The sequence below is a fragment of the Tetrao urogallus genome, assembly GCF_951394365.1.
Source record: "Tetrao urogallus genome assembly, chromosome: 1".
In the NCBI taxonomy this organism is placed as follows: domain Eukaryota; kingdom Metazoa; phylum Chordata; class Aves; order Galliformes; family Phasianidae; genus Tetrao; species Tetrao urogallus.
This window is the reverse complement of record NC_136813.1, coordinates 58389260-58412693: the sequence shown is the minus strand read 5'-3', so window position 1 is coordinate 58412693 and position 23434 is coordinate 58389260. Positions and strand designations below refer to the sequence as shown.

The 23434-nt window shown below is 40.2% G+C and overlaps 1 protein-coding gene across 1 annotated transcript in view; it reads right to left on the bottom strand.

Moving 5' to 3' along the window:
- The window catches only part of TMEM255B (transmembrane protein 255B), a gene marked incomplete at both ends in the record, with an annotated part of 67449 nt that extends 44319 nt beyond the window's left edge, over positions 1-23130 (bottom strand). Inside the window, 3 exons of the mRNA XM_079539333.1 lie at positions 10290-10352; positions 14665-14807; positions 23070-23130. Of these exons, the coding sequence (XP_079395459.1) occupies positions 10290-10352; positions 14665-14807; positions 23070-23130 (267 nt within the window). The remainder of the gene's footprint in view (positions 1-10289; positions 10353-14664; positions 14808-23069) is intronic.
- Between the last annotated feature and the right edge of the window lie 304 nt (positions 23131-23434).

Below are 23434 nucleotides of genomic sequence, written 5' to 3'. Positions count from 1 at the left end.
GTATTGTTTCAGGGATAATTAGGAAAAATAGCAACATGAAAAGGCCAGTTGGTGGAACACAAGGAAAGGAAAGGTCCCATGAGAAATTTAAGCAAATTCACATGCACAAAAAGGCAGAATTAATTAGATAAATAAATCTTGATACAGAACACGGAAACCGCATTAGAGATATCAATTATGCCAAGGAGAAAAAAAAGCAACAAGATCAAATACCACTTTCAAAATAAAGCCAGCACTTCCATTCAGAAAATATCTCTTCTTTTCTTGCTCCATGTCCCGAAGGCCAGAATAGTAAAAGGGAGAATTCTTGACATCTACTTCTACTCCTTCAATACAGTTAATTTGTGCCCTATGCAGGCACAGTTAATGCATACTGCTTTTTCTTAATCTCCCCCAGTTGTATTGTTGCTCAGCTTGTGCAGATAATTCATTAATTACTCAAGTCCCAGTGGCAAAGGACTACAGGAGTGTCCACAGTGTAGCACAGCTGAGTAACACAGAAGGAAGGAAGCACAGACATCTAAGACTGCTTATTGCAGCTCCTCCTATCGCACAGAGAGATCCTGAGGACAGGGTAAGTTTATTTACTGGTCAGGTGAACAAACTCCTTGAGTTACTGGGAACTTATGACATTTGCTGTAACAGTTATGGGGATGGGAGAAATTAGCATCTGATCATATTGACAGCATGCTCAGTATTGTGTAATGGATGTGCTATGTCCCACAGCAGGAGATGGCTTATACAGTCCAGCTCCATGGAGCAATGTACTTCATGACCATGTGTTCTGGCTGCCACACCAGCCCTCATCCCTCCAAGATCTGGGACACTGTACTGGGCACAGCAGAACAACCCAACACCACATAGTACCAGCACCTGGGCCCTTAGAGACAAGAGAAAGAGAGATGTGCCATGCTGCATGATGTGGAAATTGAGATGGCAATCAGCAGGGAACATGTTGCTCTCGGTACATGAGGCCTGAGGGAAGTGTCCACACAGTGTTCTTTCCAAGTGTGTGCACACATCCTCTCTAGGTCCATGCATATTTATGGACAGTTACCTGAGTCACTAGGCAGTACTGCTGTTTTACGTCTGTCTCTACTACTGACACTGGATTCTCTGCTGCAATATTCATGGATACCTCTGTATGTGCTCAGTGACTTCTTCCTAGCAAATATCCCTACATACTTTGACTTACTAGGTGTTTAGCTGGCTTTGGTTCAGTTTCCTTCAGCTACATGCTTTCTAAATGAGTTTTTTATTATTATGCAACTGCTTTTTCCATCACTTTTGACTTAATAGTTGTCACCGTCTAACATACTGGCACCTCTGTTCGAGAAGCATCCATTTATTATTACTTCTGCATCCCTCAGCATGTTCCTTGCTGTCTCCCTGTCTCCACTAATCTTAAATTATTGTTTTTATTTCAAAATTGTGGAGCCCTCTTTTATGGCATCTTCACCACTGTTTTGTCAAACAGGGATAAAATTTAATCACCACAAGTGTATCAGCCATTCCCAAGCAGCTCTCTCTGCTTGTCATTTCTTTTTAAGGTGTGAAAACCCATAGACCAAACCAACGCCTTAATACCACTGTTAAGCTTTCTCACAAGGCTTTCCCAGCCATCTGTGCACACAAATCTCTCCCATTCTCCTATATTCCCCTGCAGCCAGCAGTTGCTGTGCTACCCTCACTGTTTCTGAGATTGAGCTCTTTATCTCTTTTGCAACTCCAGTCATCTAGAAAAGAGTAATGGAAACATTTTGCCTTAAAACTGTATTGTCTAAATAAAAGCCCAGTTCCCTGTATGGCTAACTCAGTTCCCCAGTCTAGGTCTCTCACATGGTTTCACCCTCCAGAAGTGCTTCTTGAATGAATCCATTATTTACACCAATCCACTTTTCCCTAATCTTTCTGTAACGTATCCTGTCTGTTAACTTTTAATTTGAAGATACAGTTTCTGCAAAAGATGCTATACAATGTAAAGCTGATTTTTCCCATATGAAAGAATGGTGTGAATTCAATCAGCCATTATGAAACATGAAACAAAGTTGTTCATGTATTTTTCGTTCTCTCAGAATCTAACGTCAGCTACAAACCAGATCTAAAACAGCCAGAAAACTATTTCAAATTGTTTTGTGGGCAAATGTTTGCTAGAATGACCAAGTGAATGAAATCAACCTCCATCAAGCAATTTACACGCACTTAGACTTTAAAACTGGAGTCACTGTTACACTGCAGTCAGAGAATGTCTTTGATGTATGTGTAAATAAAGAGCACATAATAAATTCAAGATAATTCATTCATAATGAATAAATGCTTGTCTTGGCTCAGTTAAAATTATCATCACTGCTGATGCAATATCTCTCAGATCTGCTGAAGTCTCAGGACAGGCCCAGCTACTGGACTCCAGAAGATCTTCTTAAATCAGTGTCAGATGAAAGGCAGAACTGCACTTGCTTCACATTTTCTGAGACAAAAAGCAGAAGGCAATCTAAAATAGTATTTTTAATCTCAGTGGGGTTGTTTTATTATTGGTGCTCTTTTATTCCCCCCATAGCATACAAAGATCACTGTTCACACAGGGTGTGAAGTCTCAATATATATTTCTGGAAGAGGAATGTTGCATTGCACATGCAAGGTGAAGCACTAGTTCTTACACTGACTACTGGGTGAAACCTAGAATGTTGTTTGTATGTGGTGGAGCTGCTAAGAAAATTCCCTTAAGGGATGGATTTCATCATTCCTAACTCCAGCTACTTATAACCACTTATTTCAGCTACTCATCTCTGCTCCTCTGCAGCCAACAGAGGGCCAGGCACTTCCAGAAACTATTACAGGATGGGATTAATCACCTTCTGAAGGAATGTCTTTTTTTCCATTGGCTAGAGAGGAAGCCTAGATGAGGAAGTATACATGCTGCCAAAACCATTATCTTGTCAATACTTCTTCCATTCCCTTGATAGTGGCTGCTCTGCCTTATATTTTCCCTTCTCCACATCACTACTTTCCCTCAGTCATTTGCCTGGGATAGTGGAGTAAGATGGGTAATGTGGAAAGAGAGGAGGATGCCTCGGATTTGATGATGACAGAATAATATCATACAGAAAACAACATAAACACATGTGGAACCAGCTTAAGCAAGCTTTAATCCAGTAGGAACTTCAGACTTGTAAGAATCTGAGCATCAGCAAAATTTAAGAATGGCTTAAAAGGGTTAGAAATTTAGGAATATCAAATACATAGACAAGAAGCAAAAATCAAATATAACATTAAAGTAGACAGGAATAAAAGTGAAACAAATGTAGATTCACCAATCAGCAGCGCTGACATTATAGAAATCCATCACATACTTCCTTAGATGGATGCTCCTGATTATTGATACTGATTAAAGACGAACAAGTTCATTTCATCACTTAAACAGAGACAGCTGTTCAGAGCAGTACGAAAACAATGAAACAGAAATAAATAGCATGCTGTATATCATAAGACCTTGTGCTCCCTGGTGAAATGTGATGAACTGACATGGATCAAGACTACTATAGCTGGCACTGTTTAGCAGTACGTACTTAACACCAAAATCTGTTTTTATAAATCCACTTTCACGTTATAGTGACTGCACCGTTTTCTAAGACATGCATGCTGCTTATCAGAAATGGATTACAATCAAATTATAAATTTTCATGTACTGAAGTTCTGCCTGTTGTGCCTGGAAGATTGTATCTGGCCAGCTGGGGTACTCATCTATTTAATTTTTCAAATCAGAAACTGTTTGTCTTTTTTTTCAGGACATATCTCATCTCACCTTATCCATGCACACATGAACATTTTTCTATCCGAGATTCCTTACCAAAACTCTTTTTATCCCCCATCACTTGCTTGCTTGGGAAAGTAATGAATTTCCCTATTGTTCCACAAACACATTTAATGGGTCATAAAGTTTACTTCTGTTCTCAGCTGTGTGACTGTAATGCTTTTATTACACAAACAGCATGAGAAAACAAACTGGCACAGAAAAAAAAACCATTATCCTGTTATGCCCTTAATTCTACATACTGTTTCTAAGCACAGATCTTACAGGACTACATCCCTAAAAATTTCCATTTAACAAGATGGAGAATTTAAACTGAATTGGCAACTTAAGTCTCAGACTCAAAAAAACAGTGCAAACCCTAAAAAATTACAGTGTTGAGAATAAACTGTGCTGGTGAGTGTATATATATATATTTATATATATACACACATACACATACAAATACACATACATGTATACGTACATACCTGTATCTGTACAATAAAAGCTTCCAGAAGCAAACTGAAGCCATAATGGCTGCCAAGAGAGCTCTCCAAATGGAAATCAAAGTATCTCCTTCCTCCATGTTCCTCCTTTGTAATAAATTTGGCAATTCCTTCTGCCAAAGACAGCAGTAAACGTGGTAGTTTTGATCTAGAGCCTGATCTACCACCATATTGTGTCACTTGGTATCAAAGCTGGGTAAGACCTGGGACAGGTACAACAAACAGACTGGCCTAGGGTCAGATGAGAGGGAAATAACTACCATACTATGCTGCAGCTAGATGCAATTGGTGGAATATCTGTTGGTATGTGGTAACTGGCCTGGAGTGGCAGTGTAGCATCCTGGTCTTTTTCCCCAAGTTTGTGGTTCCTGTTATCAGAAATATGTGGTTAGCAGACAAGATGAACTGCCAACAGCCACTGCGTATTTAGGCATTTCAGATCAATTACCCAGCATCTAAAAAGGGTTCTACTGCTGTCTTGTCACATTTTTATAGCTGCATTGGAGAAAAAGAGATTGTGTGGGTGGAATAGAAGATGAATGGAAAGCAGCTGAGACCACAGAGCAGTGGTCAGTGGATGGGCATCCAGGTGGGACCTGTGTTCCTCAGGGTGCCCTGTTGGTGTCAGGGCTGTTGAATATCTTCTTTAAGCCCTGAGTAAGGGCCCAGGATGCACCCTGAGCAAGTTCACTGAGGACACCACGGCAGGGAGCAGCAGTCAACCACAACTCTGCAAATATTCAGTCCAGCAAAACCTGAAATAACTTTGAAGTTGCCCCTGCTTTAAGCAACCAGTTGAACCAGAGGCACCTTTGAACTTAAATTCTCTTATTCTGCCAAAACACTGCAAATGGGGGAAAAATACAGAAAATACTGCCCCATACTCAACATTCAGAATGAGTAAACGCTTCAAATAATACTGACTCATTCAAACCTTAGAGAAGACAAGAGGTGTTATAAAATATGACTTTGATGTTTATGCTGTAGTTGTATATTTGTATTTACTATATATTGGAAATAATCATTTTTAATGCACAAGGTCAAAGAATGGCATAAAAAATTCTAGCATATTTTAACTCAGTCCTTCATTTTTGAAATACTTAGTAATAATAAAAATATCTCATAACATACTAACTAAAATAGAATATAAGTAACTTTCCTACTACCCACATTTTTATTGCCTATATAGTTTCCTTTTTTAAATTTCACTCGCCTTTACTTTAGAAGGTGCTTTCATACCCACAGACATACACTTGTCCTCCTCCTTTTCAGCTGAAGTAACTGAGTCTTCACAACATCTCCAGTTATTTGCCCTACTTCTACATATGAATTTTCCTTCATGACAAGGAATACGGGGGATTTCCTAGAACTACCATGGATGGACGACATGCAAAATCCTTCTCCAAAAGTACTAAAAAGGGGCTACAAAGCAGTTTCCTGCCAAATAAGGGAGCTAACATTGAAGACTGCACCATGTTTATAGATAAAAGGAGACTGGACAGTCTACATACATACATACTTCCCTGCTTTAAAACTGTGCAGTTACTGTACAATACCTTCTGTGATCTCAGGATTACCGAAGACAAATATAACTATCACTTAACATGGGATTATTTTTACGACTCTTTAGCTTCCTAAAACTCAATAGTCTAGTCTAAATCACTTTTGAAGGTTCCTTCCAAGGTGTAAGGAGAGAAGGAGATGCCTTTAAAGGACATCTCATGACAGCAGTCCAGGAGCTAAACATAAGAGACCAGGAAGATGTTGGTGCTCTATGAAAGAAGTTCTCAAGGAATAAGCTGCTTGAATTTATCAGCTAATAAGATACTGTTATATTATGAAAGAAATACAGATATTTAAAAAAGAGCTATCACAGAATCACAGAATGGTTGGAAGGGACCTCAAGGATCATGAATCTCCAACCCCCCTGCCACTGCACCAACCTCCACATTTAACACTAGACCAGGCTGCCCAGGGCCCCATCCAATCTGGCCTTGAACACCTCCAGGGACGGGGCATCCACAACCTCTCTGGGCAGCCTGTTCCAGCACCTCACCACTCTCTCTGTAAAGAACTTCCCCCTGACATCCAACCTAAATCTTCCCTCCCTCAACTTAAAACCATTTTCCCTTGTCCTGATGTTATCTACCCTTTCAAAGAGTTAATATGCTCATACAAGCTATGCTTGACCTCATACAAGAGTCACTGTCAACCTGAAGTGCTTACCTGTATACAAATCTCCATGTCTGGTAACAAAATGTGCAGTTAAATCAAACCATAACATCTAGCACACATTTATGACTGAAAGTATGGTAACAGGACTTTACAGTTGTCATCATTTTAAAGGTGCTGAACAAGATAAGGATGATTGCTAATTTATTCTGTTGTTATTATTTTTACATCAAAATTAAGTGTTTTTCCCTGAACAGTCTGAAATATAAGCACACACACACACAAAAAAAAAATCACTACAATCACTGAAAAAAGAGAAATGCTGTAGACCTTCTTGGCAGCATGAGTTCCAGTAAGACTTACTACTTCAGTAATGAAAATGATCTGCATTTCCTCTGGCAATACAGCAAGGACTTATTCCGTGTATTTGTGTAGTCTACAGAATTTTACTGGTATTTCTCTTCATGTAATCTTGATGCTTCAATTAGCTTAATATGTGGTATGGAATCTGTCAGCAATTAGCATCTCACGAAAATCTGCACTAAATCCAGTTTCTTTCAGGATGCTCGATTGGCAAGAAAAACAAGAAGCACAGTGTGTCTGAACAGAGCAGAGTAGGTATCCTCACTGATCGTTTTTTACATACATTTTACTAATTTGTGCCTACCAACACTAACCCTTCCCTACCTCTGTAACTAATTTTAGCATCTTGTTTTCTAATCAGAAATACATTGTACTGTATTGTGAGGAGATGGCAGGCAAGCAATCAAATAAGCAAGGATACTTCATGTCACATAATCAGCTACATTTGATTTAAGTATTGTAGTATCTTGCACACATCCATCTGGACTATTCGCCTTTGGAATTTGGCGCCATAAAGCTATGCTCTGTTCTTTAAACCATAGCCTGCTTTGCCAGGGGACAGGGGAGGAAAAAGGGAACAGCAACACATTATGCTTCAATTTCTGCTGTTTGCTAGTTCTAAACATCCTGAATCAGTGCAAAGGCATCTTATCCTCAGTCAAAGGGAGATTTTATTCTACTGGTGCCAAGCTCTGCATAACAGAGGCAAGCACGAATGCTGAGAGCTCAAGTGAAATCATGCTAGTCAATGAGGCAGAGCCTGATTCTGCAAGTAGCAGTTCCTTTAAATTAAAGGTTATACCTTGGTCAGCACATTGAAGTCCCACTGTGACTCTGGAATGCCAAGAACAAGGTCAAAGAAGTGCAGCATTATTAATGTTGTGTTTTAAGAACAACCCATCGTCTATTCTGCCTAAGTGTGCTTTCATTCTTTCTCAAACTCTGTGTTTACATTTATTGACTGCTGGATTTTTGCTGGACCAGCTCTGCTAACCATTACATATTTCATACTGCACTTAGCATTTCATCAACTGTGAAAAAAATTAGACTTACAGAGGGTAGATCACAAATAAATACAAATTCAAGATAAAAACTAGAAATGGATTTATGAAAACATCAATTAGAAACAGGTGTGTTTTTTTTCTTCTAATGTAACTGAACCCACTTTAATTTTCAACTAAAAAAAAACCAGCAAGAATGAAGTATTGATTCATTACAGGGGCCAAAAAACTGTCAGAGCTACACTGGGTTAAGTTCAAGTTTTATACAGAAGTAAGTGTCAAAGGAATTCCAGTTAAAAAAGAAGTAACTGAGTAAACAATTCCTTTTCCTCCATGCCCTCTTTTGTTGTGATGCAATAAATAGAAATTTGATTTACCAGAATATGATTTTTTTCTATTACATTTCTATGCTTATCTAAGTATTTACAAATTATTGATGCCTGCAAATTTGTTTAAGCTGCCCTAAACCTTTTCAATTATATGTACTCAGCCACACTCCAGGGAATAATTGCTGCCCTCAGTTGTAGTATGATGTAAACCCTTTCCAACCCATTTCTGAAACATGTGAAAGCAAGCCACTCAGCCTTAGCTGGATAGTGTTAAAGGCTTTGCCTACTGTGGATGATACTCAGAACAACAAGCATAATTAAACTTTCTAGTTATTTTCTTGGTCTGTTCACTAACAAAGCAGTGTTTCAACAGCCAGATCATAACTGTTATTAATAGAAAGCCGTTTTCCTTGTTCCACGCTGGGAAATGTAAACAGGCTCCAGGACCAAAAATACTGGTTTTATCCCCTCTCCTTGTGCAAACGATACAACGCATTGAGTCTTACAAGCTTTGGCAGGATCTCATCCACCTTATTTCTTTTTATACGCCATTTTATTTTCTGGTAAACACAGAAGCACTGGAGAACTAAGAGGCAGGACAGGGGAAAAATGAAAGATAAAATAAGCCTAAAATATTATGGTTGTTAGTAAAGTAGCATGAATGCTGTGGAAGACAGTGCTATTGTTATGTACCCTCTCTCTTTATCTTGCAACTTGGAACCTTGGAGTTCATCCTTGTCTCCAATTTACAAATAGAGAAAACAGTTCTTAAAAAAACAAATAAGCTGTTTTGTTACCAGCAAAATTAATTATTAATGTTGCAGATTCATGTCTCACAGGTCACATCCCACTTGGAATCCTTAGTTTTCCAGGGTGGAGAGCCAACACCATAGCATCAGAGGGTAACTAATTTATACTTCTTTTCTCTGCCCACCCGCATATTTTCATGAAACTTGAACTGCACATCTCTGGGGTCTCCACCTCCCTGCTGAATTTGCCTGAAATTGGTTAACACGTTCAAAAAACTGAATGGGGAATAGAGAAAGATACAGACAAACCTCATGACTTTATCAGGCTCATTTATTTGGGAAGCCCAGGCAGAAACAAAAGCAAAGTAGAGCAGTATTTGAAAGTATACCACTTAAACTTTCAAAAAAAATGCAAAAAAAAAAAAACAACTCTGATATTATGAAATAAGTTTACCTACAAATAATGAAATCAAGACGGGAATTACTAAGAAGGAAACAGGAGATCACAACAGACCAGTTAAAAAATGTAAGGTACATCAATCATTTCTTCCTCTAAGCTTAACATCACTCTTTTGATTTATACCTGTGAAGGCTCTGCATTATTAAATGAATTGTAGTTCATAATGCTTAGCTGTAATCAGTCTACTGTAAAGTACACGTTGGACATGATTTTATTCAACCAAGACGGTGCTATTTTTTGCTGAGAGCAAGGAAACTCTAAGACTTTCTACAAACCCAGTCCAACACACCTTTCTTTACCCAGATGGCCCCAACGACTTTTTCCGACCTCCTCACATAAATAAAAGCAAGGGGCATAAAAGCAAGACAAGCTAAATATAAAACAAACCACAAAGCAACATCATATCCTGTTTGATTTATTCAGGGAATCTTGACACCAAGATTCTTCCTTTCAACATGTAGATTTTTAGGAAATCATTGTTGATTGAAACTTCTGTAGGATGAAATTGCCTCTTATGATAGAGCAGATCACCGGCACATTGATGCCCAAACTGGCACATCACATCCATTTTGCCTCCCTCCCCATCCTTTTCTCTGCTGCACAGTCCTGGACAAACTCACACTCATCTAACCATTCTCTGGGTCAACTCACTAAATCAGCTGAAATTAATTTAGTTTAAAAAAAAAAAAAAAATAGGTTTTTATTGTCAGAAATGGTGACCCCATAAATCATCCCTTGCTCGATACAGATAGAATCATGGTCACTTCATACTTCTCAGCTGCTTCTTAGAAAATGTGAAAAAAATGACTAATATTTTGGAGCATATTGGAGCAGTTTTAAGTCAACTGAAAATCTCTGCTTTTTGTGTTTTTAAGACATCGTGATACAAAAAATTAGAACAAAAAGTGATGTTGCTTACCATTTGTCTTCTGTTCTCTACCAGGTGGATGCCAACAATCCCTAGGAAAGATCCAAAGCCAAGCTAAGGTAAAGAACAAAACCAACAGAAACATACGAGGTCAGATTATTTGGTCAACATACTAAACCACAACAGTGAAATCTGAGCAGGTTAATCATACCACTATGTGGGATGGGTGAGGGGAAAAGGTAAATATTATCACTGGATAATCATATAATGCAACACGGAATGACCAGAAATCCAAATCTTCAATATTTCAGATTAAAACTTGTAATCTAATAAAGGAAAGTCTGTGAAAATATATGCTTTTATAACCTGCCTATTGTCACCATTATCACATATTGTTTTACAGATTGTAAAGCAAAAATTAAGTGATGTGGGAGGAAAGAACACTGACATTTAGCCCACACATCACTGTCTTGGAAAAATGTAGAGCTTAAGTTAACAGGAAAGAGTTTTCCTCAAAAAACAGGTGCATTACTGCCACACAAGTGACCCAAATTCATAACCCTATATTGGGTTTGTTTGGTTTTAATGACTAAACACTATCACACAGAAAAAGTCCCTGCTAAAATGCCAAAAAGACAAGGACCAGTCACAACCATAACAGGAGAGAGGAGGAAAGGAAGGTAGAGTAAAGCAGCATTTGTTCTTGTCAGTGCTGCTTCAGAACCAGGGCGGCAGGAAAATGCTGCTCACTATTAGGGGCCTGTGAAAGTTTGGAGAGATGGAAACTGCTTGCATTCTTGTCCAACACGAGGTAAAGTGACTACGGGGAAACCAGCCTTTCATTCCAGCTTTCTGGCATCAGGATTCCCATCAGGCTCATGTTCATTTGAATAAAAGTGTGCTCCACAGGCAAGACCTAGCTGGCCAGAGATTTAGAAACAGCCACAACAATGCTAGTGCCATTGGGCTTTCTCCTGCTTCTCTCTTCCTGCTTTGCCTGACTATGATTCTTTGCCACCACCTTAGTCTCAACCTCATCACTTCCACATTCCTGGCTCCATTCTTTGCTACAGATGGTTCTACTCTGCTTGGAGAAGCTCTCAACCATACCCTTAGCTCACAAACAATCACTCCATGGATGGAGCATGACTTTTCTGTTAAGGAGTCTAAACCCCTTCCTGGTGCTAGCTTCAAAGTCTCTTTTCCAAGCCCAATTAAGTTTTTAAGGACTAAGCATCCCAGCCAAGGGCTTGAATGAGGCCCATGAACTCCTTGCTCTTATGCACAACTGCTCACATCAGAAAGCAAATCTCCTGTAAGCACTTTAATATCACACCAGGAACCCACGATTCTTCCTCAAAAGGCAAATGTAGGAAAAGGGATTTGCTATTGAGTGTTTTGGGAAGATTTATGTGAAAGGGAGGCACAAGTATGAAAAGCAGAGACTAAAAGAGTGTGGAAGCGTGTCTGAGCTGACTGCTGAATAAGAGAGAGACTTGGAACTGTGAACAAGGACACTGCGTTCAGGGGACAGCAACTTTGTAAATTAACACAACTACATCAAAATGACAGCTGGTTCCAGCACCAATTTTTCATCAGAAGAAGAGAAACCCATGCAGTCCCATTTAAGGCTTATAGAGTGGACACAGTGGAGCAATATTATCCACATGCAGAAAAAAAAAAAACACCAAAAAAACAGTAAATAATGAACAATAGCAGTTTAATCAGAAGGCGTAGAACCACAGATAGAGATCATACCATAAGACCACAGAATTACTGAGATTGGTTTAGTGTTATATTTGCTGCTTTTCTTGTCTGTTAAGATAATAAGCTGCTTGGGTTGGGAACTCTGGAAATTAGAGTAATATGATGACAGAAATATTTGGACTCTGCAATCTCCTGGTTGAAAGATTATAAAAAAGATTATTAAAAAAATACAAACAATAGTCACACATAAGTGGTAAGAAGCATTTAAGTATAAACAGTATTTATAAGGAAGCAAGGTTGAAGAAGCTCCAACTTCCAGCCTGAAAGTTAATTTCTTACTGTTAAATTCTATGAGAACTAGATGTTATTTTTAATTGAAATTGACACTGTCTGATCTCCTAAACTTCTCTGAGCCCAACAATTAAATAGGTAATGTGGAATTCACTTACCAAGCTCTAGCTATTTAGAAGTTTGGGATCAGTGCTATGCCAGTTTTCTAAGCTCCTTTTACTGCCCATGGAGAAGAGGAACACCTTTTGAGGGTTATTGAGCTTCCATAGCCATCTGTCCATATTCCATATTCCATCTGTCAGTGCTGCACTGGAGTCAGCAATCTCAAAAAACAGGGGAGGGACAGCAGAGCTCCTCTGACTTGGCCAGATATTGTACAAGGGTTGCAAAATATTTATACCAATTAACCACCACTCTTTCTCAGTTTGTTCAGTAAGACAGCATGTGCACAAAAAGAATTCCAGATTTTAGGAAAACCAACAATTTTCTGAAGGGAAAATGTAATTTGTTTTCAAATTAAGGGAATGTAATTTGTTTTCAAATTAAGGGAAAAAGACTTTGTTTTCAAAACATTCCGATATATCCTAGCTTTTTTGAATATTAATGGCTAACATTTAAAAATATATTATATTATTTTATTTTTATGGGTGAGCAGACATTGTTTTCTTTCTAAAAGAAACTAAATGCTGAAAAAAAATTTTCTGAGCACATGAGTTTATGACTTCTTACACTGACTCAACATAGCTTTCCAAAGAAATTCCTTTCAAGGGAACAAATGCAGAAAATGTGGCCTTCTAAAATACTTTAACTCAATTTACAGAAGATTTTTATCAGTATTAATATATCTATTTCAGTTTAATGAAAGGAAGAGTCATTCTTCTAAGGTCTTATTATTGGAACTACTTTTTGTTCTATTTTTAAAACACCACTCCTTACAGATCATTATCCCAAAATTATCTTTCTGAAAGACCTATTCTCAACATTACACTAAGATGTAAGAGGACTTGCTTAGGAGGAACAGTTCTAACTCATAAGTTATTAATGGCAATGCAAAATGTATGCACAGTATTAAAAGATGAAATGCCCTCTTCTCTGGGAATTTCATTTCACAGAGAACAAGAACCTTGCAACACATCCATAGAATCATAGAATCACCAAGGTTGGAAAAGACCTACAAGGTCATCTGGTCCAACCATCCACCTATCACCAATAGTTCTCACTAGAGCACATCCCTGAAAACAACATCTAAACATTCCTTGAACGCCTTCAGGGACGGTGACTCCACCACCTCCCTGGGCAGCCTATTCCAGCACCTAACAACTCTTTCAGGAAAGTAGTATTTCCTAACATCCAACATGAATCTCCCATGGTGCAACTTGAGTCCATTCCTCCTCATCCTATCACTGGTTACACGAGAGAAGAGGCTGACCCCAAGCTCACTGCAGCCACTGTTCAGTAGTTACAGAGAGCAGTAAGGTCACTCCTGAGCCTCCTCCTCTCCAAATTGAACAATCCCAGCTCCTTCAGCTGCTTCTCACAAGGCCTGTGCTCCAGACCCCTCACCCCTCATTCGGTACCTCTTTGGTACCTACCTCTTTTCTTTTTTTTCTTTGCATCCTTTACCTCCTCTTGCTGTCTAGGGGAGAACAAATCAGGCATAGAGACTTTGCTGCCCTTGTTTTTCTTTTTTTCTAAAATTCAGTTCATTCACCTAAAAAAACTATTCATCTCCCAAAGTTTTCCACTCCTTTAGATATGACCAATCACTTCTGAGATTAGAAAAAGCCATAGGGGTTGAACCAGCAAGGCCTCCCCAGAAGACACAGGAGCACTACAAAGTTAAACAGATGCAGCATAAGCTTCATCTCCAGTGCAGGTATATGTTTAAGCACCCTGCTCCAAAAGTAAAAACAAAACAAAGGATCTGGAAGGACAACTTGTTCATGAGGACACACCAGGACTGTACAAGAAGATGTAGAACACTGGTAGACTCTAGGGAGAAGATTCCATATGCCATCAATAGCATTTTCCCTCCACTAGACCTAGCAGAATTCTTGGTGTGTGGGCAGAAGAACAGAGTGACTCTTTGCACCATCAGGGTAGTAAAAATGCCTGTCATGTAGTCCCTTGTATGCCCACATTTGTAACAAATTATTGGGAAGTCAGGCACTGCCTTCAGCACAGGCCAAGGAGTTCAGCATACTGCTGTGTGGTGCAAACTTGGTCCCTCTGTGTCCCCTGAAAGCCTCCCCTTCAGGGCAATTCAGTGTTTACTCCCCTGCATAATCACACACTAGAACTAGATCAAAACAAATAAGCATCTTCTTTCTGTGAAATGCAACACAAATTATTTCCTTTGTTTTCTTTTTATGAGTTAGAGTTTCCTGTATCCAGCTGATATAGTTATCTAGTAGGTTTCTTTACTCACAATGATGCCTGGGTAGTAGCCTCCCACAGTAACATTTTCTGTTCTTGTTGTAGCTGCCAGACCTATGGTCAGTATGAAAATGGACACCACCAGTAGAGAGACTGTGAACCAAAGTGAAGTCTTCTTCCTTTTTGCAAATTGCCCTGTAGAAAGTGGAAGGGGGGAGGGGGAAGAAAAGAGTTTTGAATTCCAAAATTGCGGAACAAATACAGAACAATCAACCATTTCCATTTGTTAAACTCTTCTGTTGTTAACCCACTGCTGTTCTCCCACTAATGCAAACTGCTGGCAGACAACAGAGAGACTGAAGAAATACAGAGTTAGCTGGAACTCTACACAGCTTAATGCACACACATTAGGCACATGTACAAGATGAGCTTTTATTAAGCTGAACTGAATGTCAGGTGATGATAATTATGCCTTATTTTCTGTAATAATTAAGTTGTTGTTCACATCCATAAGTCAAATCCTGCAAGCCTTGAACAATGCTTACCTTTGTGAAGTTCCAATGTTAGTCTATCTTGGCAGAATATACAAATTTATATTTTAAACAAGATTAGCATATGCTCTACATACTATCACAAAAAAAAAAGAAAAAAAAAAGAATGTTGTGTTCATATTAATACTAAGGCGAGCAAAACAAACGATACCTCTGAAGTATATCTGTGGTGCAATTAGTCAACTAATGACATATGGGACTACCTTTTCTAGTAATAGCTGCTCAATTAAGTGCGTTCATTGAGAGGACATGGAAATTCTTCATTATCAATCCATTCTTCACTAGGTGTATGAGTTTAAATAAAGCCAGTTCTGTTTCATCAAAATCAGCTCAGAACTGAAAAGCAGACTTCACATGTGTAACTCCACAAGTCAGCTACCTTTCCCACAAAGTAAAGTGATTGATTCAATACATCTACCAGATTTTTTAATATATTGAAGTGATTTATTCTTACTTGACTACTAGACTTCACAGAATCACAGAATGGCCAGGGTTGGAAGGGACCTCAAGGATCATGAATCTTCAACCCCCCTGCCACATGCAAGGCCACCAACCTCCCCATTTAATGCTACACCAGGCTGCCCAGGGCCCCATCCAATCTGGCCTTGAACACCTCCAGGGATGGGGCATCCACAACCTCTCTGGGCAGCCTGTTCCAGCACCTCACCACTCTCTCTGTAAAGAACTTCCCCCTGACATCCAACCTAAATCTTCCCTCCCTCAACTTAAAACCATTTCCCCTTGTCCTGCTGTTATCTTCCCTTTCGAAGAGTTGACTCCCCTCCTGTTTATAGGATCCCTTCAGATAATGAAAGGCTGCAATTAGGTCAAGCCCTTTGAGCTCTTACAGCTCACACTTTTAAGTTTTTCTGACATTACTAAGGTAGCAATCTGTTCTCTGTTCCATCTCAATGGATACAGTTCTCAGGCATGCAGCTCCAGGAGTGTTAAGTATGGGATGGAAATGCAGAACGTTACATACCAAATGAAAGTATACTGGTTAACCTCAAGACTCAGAAAAAAGGGAAGAAAAGAAGAAAAAAAAAAGTCCTCCTTCAGCATATGGATTAGGGTACTTAGTTTCAGATTCCCAGACAATATCCACACTAGTTGCTTGTTGTAACTCATATTTACATTACTGTCGTAGTCATCTGTCCAACCTACTGTGTATCTGTACAGCCTACAATAAGAGACACATAAAATATAGTGTGGCCCAATAGATTTCGAATTCAATGCTTGGCTATGCTGATCATCTTTCTGAAAAGCTAGAAAAGTTGTTTGTGTTGAAAAGAGAAGTAAAAAAATAAGTATCTTTATTATGTATATATCTGGAGACTGCTGAGTCTTCATGAAGCCTTGTCCAAGCATGCACTGGAAGCTACCACTTCAGTAGCACAGTTGTTGCACAAACCAGCCCAACTACCATAACAGGGAATTTCTGTTGACTATTCCATTTACACAGCAGAAATGTTTTTCAGCAGAAAACCCATAGGATTTCCTGTTGTTTTTTTTTTCCTCCACTTTTATAAAGTTTCACATATCTGTCCAATGAGTCATTTTCTAACCTACAGAAAAGTATATGTGGAAAAGAGGCTGGCTTCTCCAAATCCATTCAACCCTCTTGACATCTCCTGAGCAGTCAGTCAGGGAACTCTTTGTCAGAGATGAATTCTCTGCTAGTGTGAAAGACTTCAGTGATCTTCCTTATCCCTAGAATAGAAATCAAGTTATAAGTCAGAGAACTGTGCTGGTAGTGATGATGGGTTCCTTCAGTGCACCAGAGCAAGGCTCTATTCTTCTTTAGTAGAAGACTGAAATGTGATTCTTCCCACACTCACTCAAACAGACAGCCTTTAATCTGACCAATGCATTCAGGACCTGGTTTGAACCTGGCCTCCTTATTTGACAAGACATAGTTCTTCTCATTCCTTCTAACTAAACACAATACACGCAGGGAAACAAATATAAAAGGACTTAGAAAAATAAAATAAACGTACACTTCTAAACTTACCATAAACCAACGGTCATAAATAAAAGAAAGAGAAGGAAAATAGATGGGAATTAAGCAGCTCTGTCTACACATGTTTAGAGAAATATGAATTCAGACTCAGAAAAACTTTAAAAAGTCGATCAATGTTACTTACCACACCATCATACAGCAAACTCCGCTGTCACTACACAGACAGCAGCAACCGAAACACTGCAGAGCATGTGAGGAATAGAAGGGCTGGAAGGCAGGCTTACTCCAGAACCTTTAAACTTGCTTTCCCACCATCACTGTATTATGTACCTTTGCTTCAGCCTCTGCTTATGTATGGGGAGGCTATGGGTACATGACAGTGATTACTTACATTGAAGTATCAATATTTTTAAAGAGATTAGGATCATCTCAAATGTAGATCATACATGTAATAATACAGTGATGCATACAGATGAGTAATGTGCAAGGGAACTACAGTGATGCACAGCAAAAAATGAGGATGAAAGAAGGTCTTACATCAAGGGTGCTGCCTTTGTAGAACACTCTCTGACAAAGCTTTCCCAGTGAATGATCCTTCTTAAGCACACCAAATCAGTTCAAAGGGAAAAGGAAACTGCAGCACGGTTGAAGGTGAGACCAACAATTGTTATTGGGAATTCTTATCCCAGCCTAACCCTCCACAACTATGAAAATCAGACCAGAAGAAATGAAGTTTCATAACTATTCTGCCTTTTCAGAGCTACTAGATAATTGAAAGAGCTACTGCAGAAAGCTGAGGTACTTGATGCCTGCGTTCACCAACAAGGTCTCCCTTTCAGAGATAAGATTCAAGGAGAAGAATTACCACCTGCAGTAGATAAAGACTGAATTAGAGATTACTTGAGGAAGATCCACGCATTCAAGTCCACTAGACAGACAATATCTATGGATACCAAGAGAACTAATCCCTGCTGCTCTCTATCATCTTTGAAAAGTCACAGACACCAGAGAATTCTCAGTAACTGAAGAAAGGCAAATACATTACCTATCTTCAAAAGGCCAAAACAGTGATTCATTGAATTATGACCTGATCAGCCTCATTTTCGTTCCCAGGAGACTGGAACCAAATATTATGGAGCATGTCCTTTTGGAAGACATTTCTGGGCACATAAGCAAAAGAAGACTGGCAACAGTCACAACTGACCAACCCAATTGCCTACCACAACAAAAAGTCTGTCATTGCGGAACAGTGAATGTTATTCATGCCAAATATGGCAAAGATTTTAACACAGCATCCTACAGTGTTCTCAAAACCAAGTTGAGACATCATGGTCTGGTTAAGTAGACAAGAAAGCATTTAAAAAACTGGCTGGATGATTGACTTCAGAGAAAGTGGTTAATGTACAGTGTATACTGGAGGTCAGTAACACATATACAGACCAGAGGGGTCTGTTTGGGGGACCTGTCCCTTTTACTGTATTCATTAATGCCCTGGAGAAAGTGATAAGAGTGCATGCTCTTCAAGCTGGCAGATGACAACAAACTACAGGACTAGTCAATACTATGGAGGGCAGGGTTGCCATTCAAGGGCCAGCAGAAAACTTAGAGAATCTAACAGGCAGAGATAAAGTTCAGAGCAAGCTATGCCTTGCAATGAGGACTTATTGAGGACTGCTAGGCTGGGGAGTAGCTCTGCTGAAAAACACCTGGGGGGTCCTGGCAGACAGTGAACTGAACATCAGCCAGTACTGTGCCTTGGAAGCAGAGGTGAGCAGAAGGCTGCATTAACAAGAGCATCACCTGCAGATAAGATAGGTAATTATGCCCCTTTGTTCAGCATTTGTTGGATCACATAATACTATATCCAATTTTAGACCCCCAGGACAGGAAAGGCATCAATTAGCTGCAACACGTTCTGCAGGAGCGCCCTGAGAAGCTAGAGGGGACTGGAGTACTCACTTTGTAAGAAGAACCTGACAGAACAAGGCTTGTTTGGTCTGCAGAAGAGATGGCTTTTGGCAATGCCAGTAGCAGTCTTCCAATGCCTACAAGGTGGTCATCAAGAGGACAGAGTCAGGCTTTTCCTAGTGGTACACTGCAGAAGGATAAAAGTCAGTGGACATAAATTGAAACGTGTTTCAGGTGAGTTATAAGGAAAAAAAATAACATTAGGACAGGCAAGCACTGGAACAGGTCTCCCAAAGAGGTTGTACTGTCAAGATCCTTGGAAGTTTTGAAAATCCAACCAGAAAAAGCCCTGAGCAACCTGGTCTGACCTCACCACTGACCCTGTCTTCACTAGGAGATTGAACTGGCAGCTTCCTAAGATACTTTCCCACCAGAGCTACCTTGATTCTATGATTTTACAGTAGTCAAGACAGCTAGATTAAAGGTGGTTTGGGTATGTGTGCTTATATCTACTGTTCCAAAACTGCAGTTTTTATGTAGATGTACTCTAAAGGGATGTAAGAATGCAAACCTTCTCAAGGTCACTGGATCAGATGATTCTCAGCCAAGTGTTACTGAAAACACTGAATGTCAGCTTTCATGAGACACGCCAAGGAGCAAAGCTACTGCATTTTCAAAGTAACACCTGTACTGGCAAAAGCTAATCAGATTGCATGGAGGTAAAGTATATGTCCGAACTGCCTTGTGAAGTTTTGATTATATTGTATCTATGATATCAATAATTATATGCAAAAAAGAAAGACATGAGTTTGATAGCCCAGATTAAGTTTGCTGGAAAATATCTTAGGAAAAGGCATGTTCTGATTTGTAACCGGAGCAAATTGGACTTAGTCAGATAAAGCAGAAAAGAATGTCATTATTTATAAGGTCTTTTTTTTCTGACTGAACTATATTTTAACTTTGATATTTACAGCTGCCACAAAGCATAATCAATTTATGCACGTGATACCCTTCAATCTTCACATTCTTTTATTTTTTACCAGCTACATCTCAAACCGGATGCAAATGTCCAATCCTACCTTCTTTTTTATATTCTACACTAGAAGCTCTCACAACTACCTGTAGCTAGCAACAGACTTCACCCTTAGCAGAGGTGACTTACAGGTGTGTAGAGAGGCCCCTTCTACAGATACTGGCACATGAAATCTCTTGTTTTTAAGGAACTGTAAAACTAGGTGGGTAGATAGTAACTTCTAATAAACTGCTGGTAGTCTGGGTTTTCTTAGACACATCAAAAAACCATTTGGTGCCTTTATCGAAATGTGTATAAATGATATGTATATACCTCACCAGCTTATTGTGAGGACTAAGTAATATTTGTAAAGCAGCACAGTATCTTCAGATGGAAAGGGCTGCAAATAGTTCTTACTATTATTTCCCTCCTGCTATTTCAGTCATGCTGTCTCCCAAGATTTTTCAAATCTTTATTTACTGCTGTTTGTACCAGTTGCCATGCAGCTTTTGGATCTGCTTTTATTACTTTCCCGTGGGTCTGTGCAGCCAAAAAGCAATGCCAGACCGTTCCCAAGGGCACGGCACTGTTCATAGCACAGACAGACAGCCTGATTCTTCCCCAGCAATTCTGTGGTAAGCACTGAACCAAAGGCTGACCATGTAAAAAAAAAAAAAAAGCCATTTACAAGCACAGTTGCTGTCAGTATTTCTAAGTTGATTTTTCTCCCCTGTGGTTGTTTTGTGGTGCAGGAAACAATTAATGAAGGCTTACAAGTTTTTAACACTGAAGTGACTCTCAAAACAATTTTGACAGTTATCTCCTTAAACTTCTTTGATCTCTTACTCTGAGCCTCGCTCCACTTTGCTTAACACACCAAATTCATATCTTAGCGTGCCAAAAATCAAGTGCATGGAAAGAAATCTTCTCATCATATTCTCAGTAGCTTGAGAGCTGGTCAATAGAGAGTGTGCACATGTTATTATCTCATCCTCAGGAGCAGAAATAAGAAGTGCTCACTGAAGATCAAGCTTTGCTTGTCACATAGCAACAAAATACAGCAAAATTTCTTTGTTCATCAGTGGCAGAAAGCCAAATTATTTACAATACTCTGCTTACAATGACCAGGGGGATAAATTCAATTTGCTGGACAATCATGCAAAATGAGTGGTTTTATGGGGAGGGTATAGATTAGATTTCTGGTAGAATGCAAAGCATTAGGTCCTTTAATGAACTGCAGGCTCTGTATTTAAGTGAAGAAAAGTATGAGTTTAAAAGGAGAATGAATGAATTTATGATGAAACATGTCCATGGTATGGAAAGCGGGCAGTGGCCAAGGAAGGGAAAAATAGAGTGAAACAGTATCTCCCAACTCTGGAAAAGTTGCGTGTGATCTGCAATTTAACTCAAAAAAGTCTAAATTTAGACTGAGACAACTCTATTTTACTAACTTCGCAATTCCTTTTAGAATCCAGCTCCAGACATCATAAAGTCTATAAAATTTTTGCAAGGAAAAAAACACTGCAGGATGTAGCAATTTGCTGGGACAAAAATCACATTTTCTAGATATTGGTACCATGCAATTTCATACATTCGTCTTTGATCTAGTTAGGGTGATCTAAATGGAAATGCTTATTTGAAATAATGCTCCAGCCAAACGTGTATTAGCGTCCTAATATGAGAAAAGATAAGTGAGGAAAGTTTGGTAGCAGAAAGAAAAGGTATCTCTTCATTACCTAATGAACGAATTCCAATTTTGTGTTTCAGAGTGGCATTGATCATACATAACAGGATCATTTAAGCAGAAAGTCACCACAGACAGAGAAGTATAGTATCAAAGCAGTAATGCAAATTCTGCATCCCTGCTTTGGTGCTGCCAAGCAGATATTTAAGGGAAGAAGTTTGGAGCTAAATTAATAATTTTTAATTACTGCAGTGCTAACATCAGTGCAATCTCTCTCCTGGCTATGGCTTTCATTGTCTATTTTCCAAAATGCTTTTGCCAGCAAATGAATCCTACGTCGCTTCCTAAAGCTAAATGTGATGGACTGAGATGCTTAAAAGGGATACTCACACCTAGATTAGATTTGCCAACTACAACTACAACTAGAACTGCCAACTACAATTGGCAGTTGCTGTCCCTTCCCTGATAAATGCTTGACTTGTCCAGAGTGCTGAACTAATTAAGGCAGATGCAGCAGCGCTCATTCTAAGCCACAAGATAGCAGCGTGTACCAGGTCTGTATCTTTAATTTGTGAGGAATAATCAATCCATCAGTGTGATATATATTCAACTCCTTCAGAAACACAGAAACAGGTCTATCGTTAAAAAAAAAAACCAACAAAACACCCAAACTCACTGTGCTTTGACACTCTGTTGTGTGGCAACAGTGCTACCAGTATTGATATGACCTCATGGCTTTGGCAGCAAACTAATAAATAATTGAAGGAGCATCTCAGCATTAGTTTAAGGGCAGCCTGCAGATTTCCTCTGCTCACCTGAAAATATTTGTCAAGTTATGTTATGGCACTTCTTCCCGTCACCTTTTCAACACTGAGATGGTTCTTCTTCCACGTGTAAGGAGAAGTTCTACAATTCTAAGTTTAGGCTCTACCGTGGCTGGCGGTGAGGACCCCTGTGTGCACAGCGAGGACTGCGTACCCCCAGCACCTCACTGCCGGCTGCGGTCCCCCATTCCCCTCAGCACTCCCACCTTCTCATCTCCTCAGACAGAGTAAAGCCATATCGTCTCAACGCTAACGCACCAGCACCGCGATTTGTTAACTACAGCGGTCCGCCGAAAAGAAAGAAGGCAGTTAGTATAGTAAATACCTCAGCACACGGCTGCAGCCCCGCCGCCCACCCCGGTACCCATCTCCGAGGGACGCGGGCGGACACGCCTTCGCTCCTCCATCCCCTCCAGCCAACACGGCAGCGAAGAGCCGCTGCTCTCGAGGCTCGCCGCGGGGCCCCGAACCCAAGAACCCCGAATCCCCGAGCTGGCGCCGAGGGGGCCGGGGCTCACCTGTGGGGTCCAGCAGGGCCAGCGGGCCCGCCATCGCGGGGCCGGTCGCCGGCGCCATCATCCTCCGCGGGCGGCTCCGCTCCGCGCCGCGCTGCCGCCGCGGCTGGCCGCGGGGTGCGGGCGGCAGGGCGGGCTCTCCCCATGGGGAACGCGGCGGGGCGGGGCGGGGCGGGGCGGGGCGGGCGGTCAGCCGGCGGTACCGGCGGTCCGTCCGGAGGTACCAACGGCAGCTGTCCGAGGGGAGGGCGGCGTGGAGCAGCCTTCGTCGCGGCAAGCCGTCCCTCCGCGGCTCTCGGGAGCTGCTCTGCCCTGTCCCTAGCCGCCCTGCCCTGTGGAGCGGGCTAGTCACGAGCTGGGAACAAACT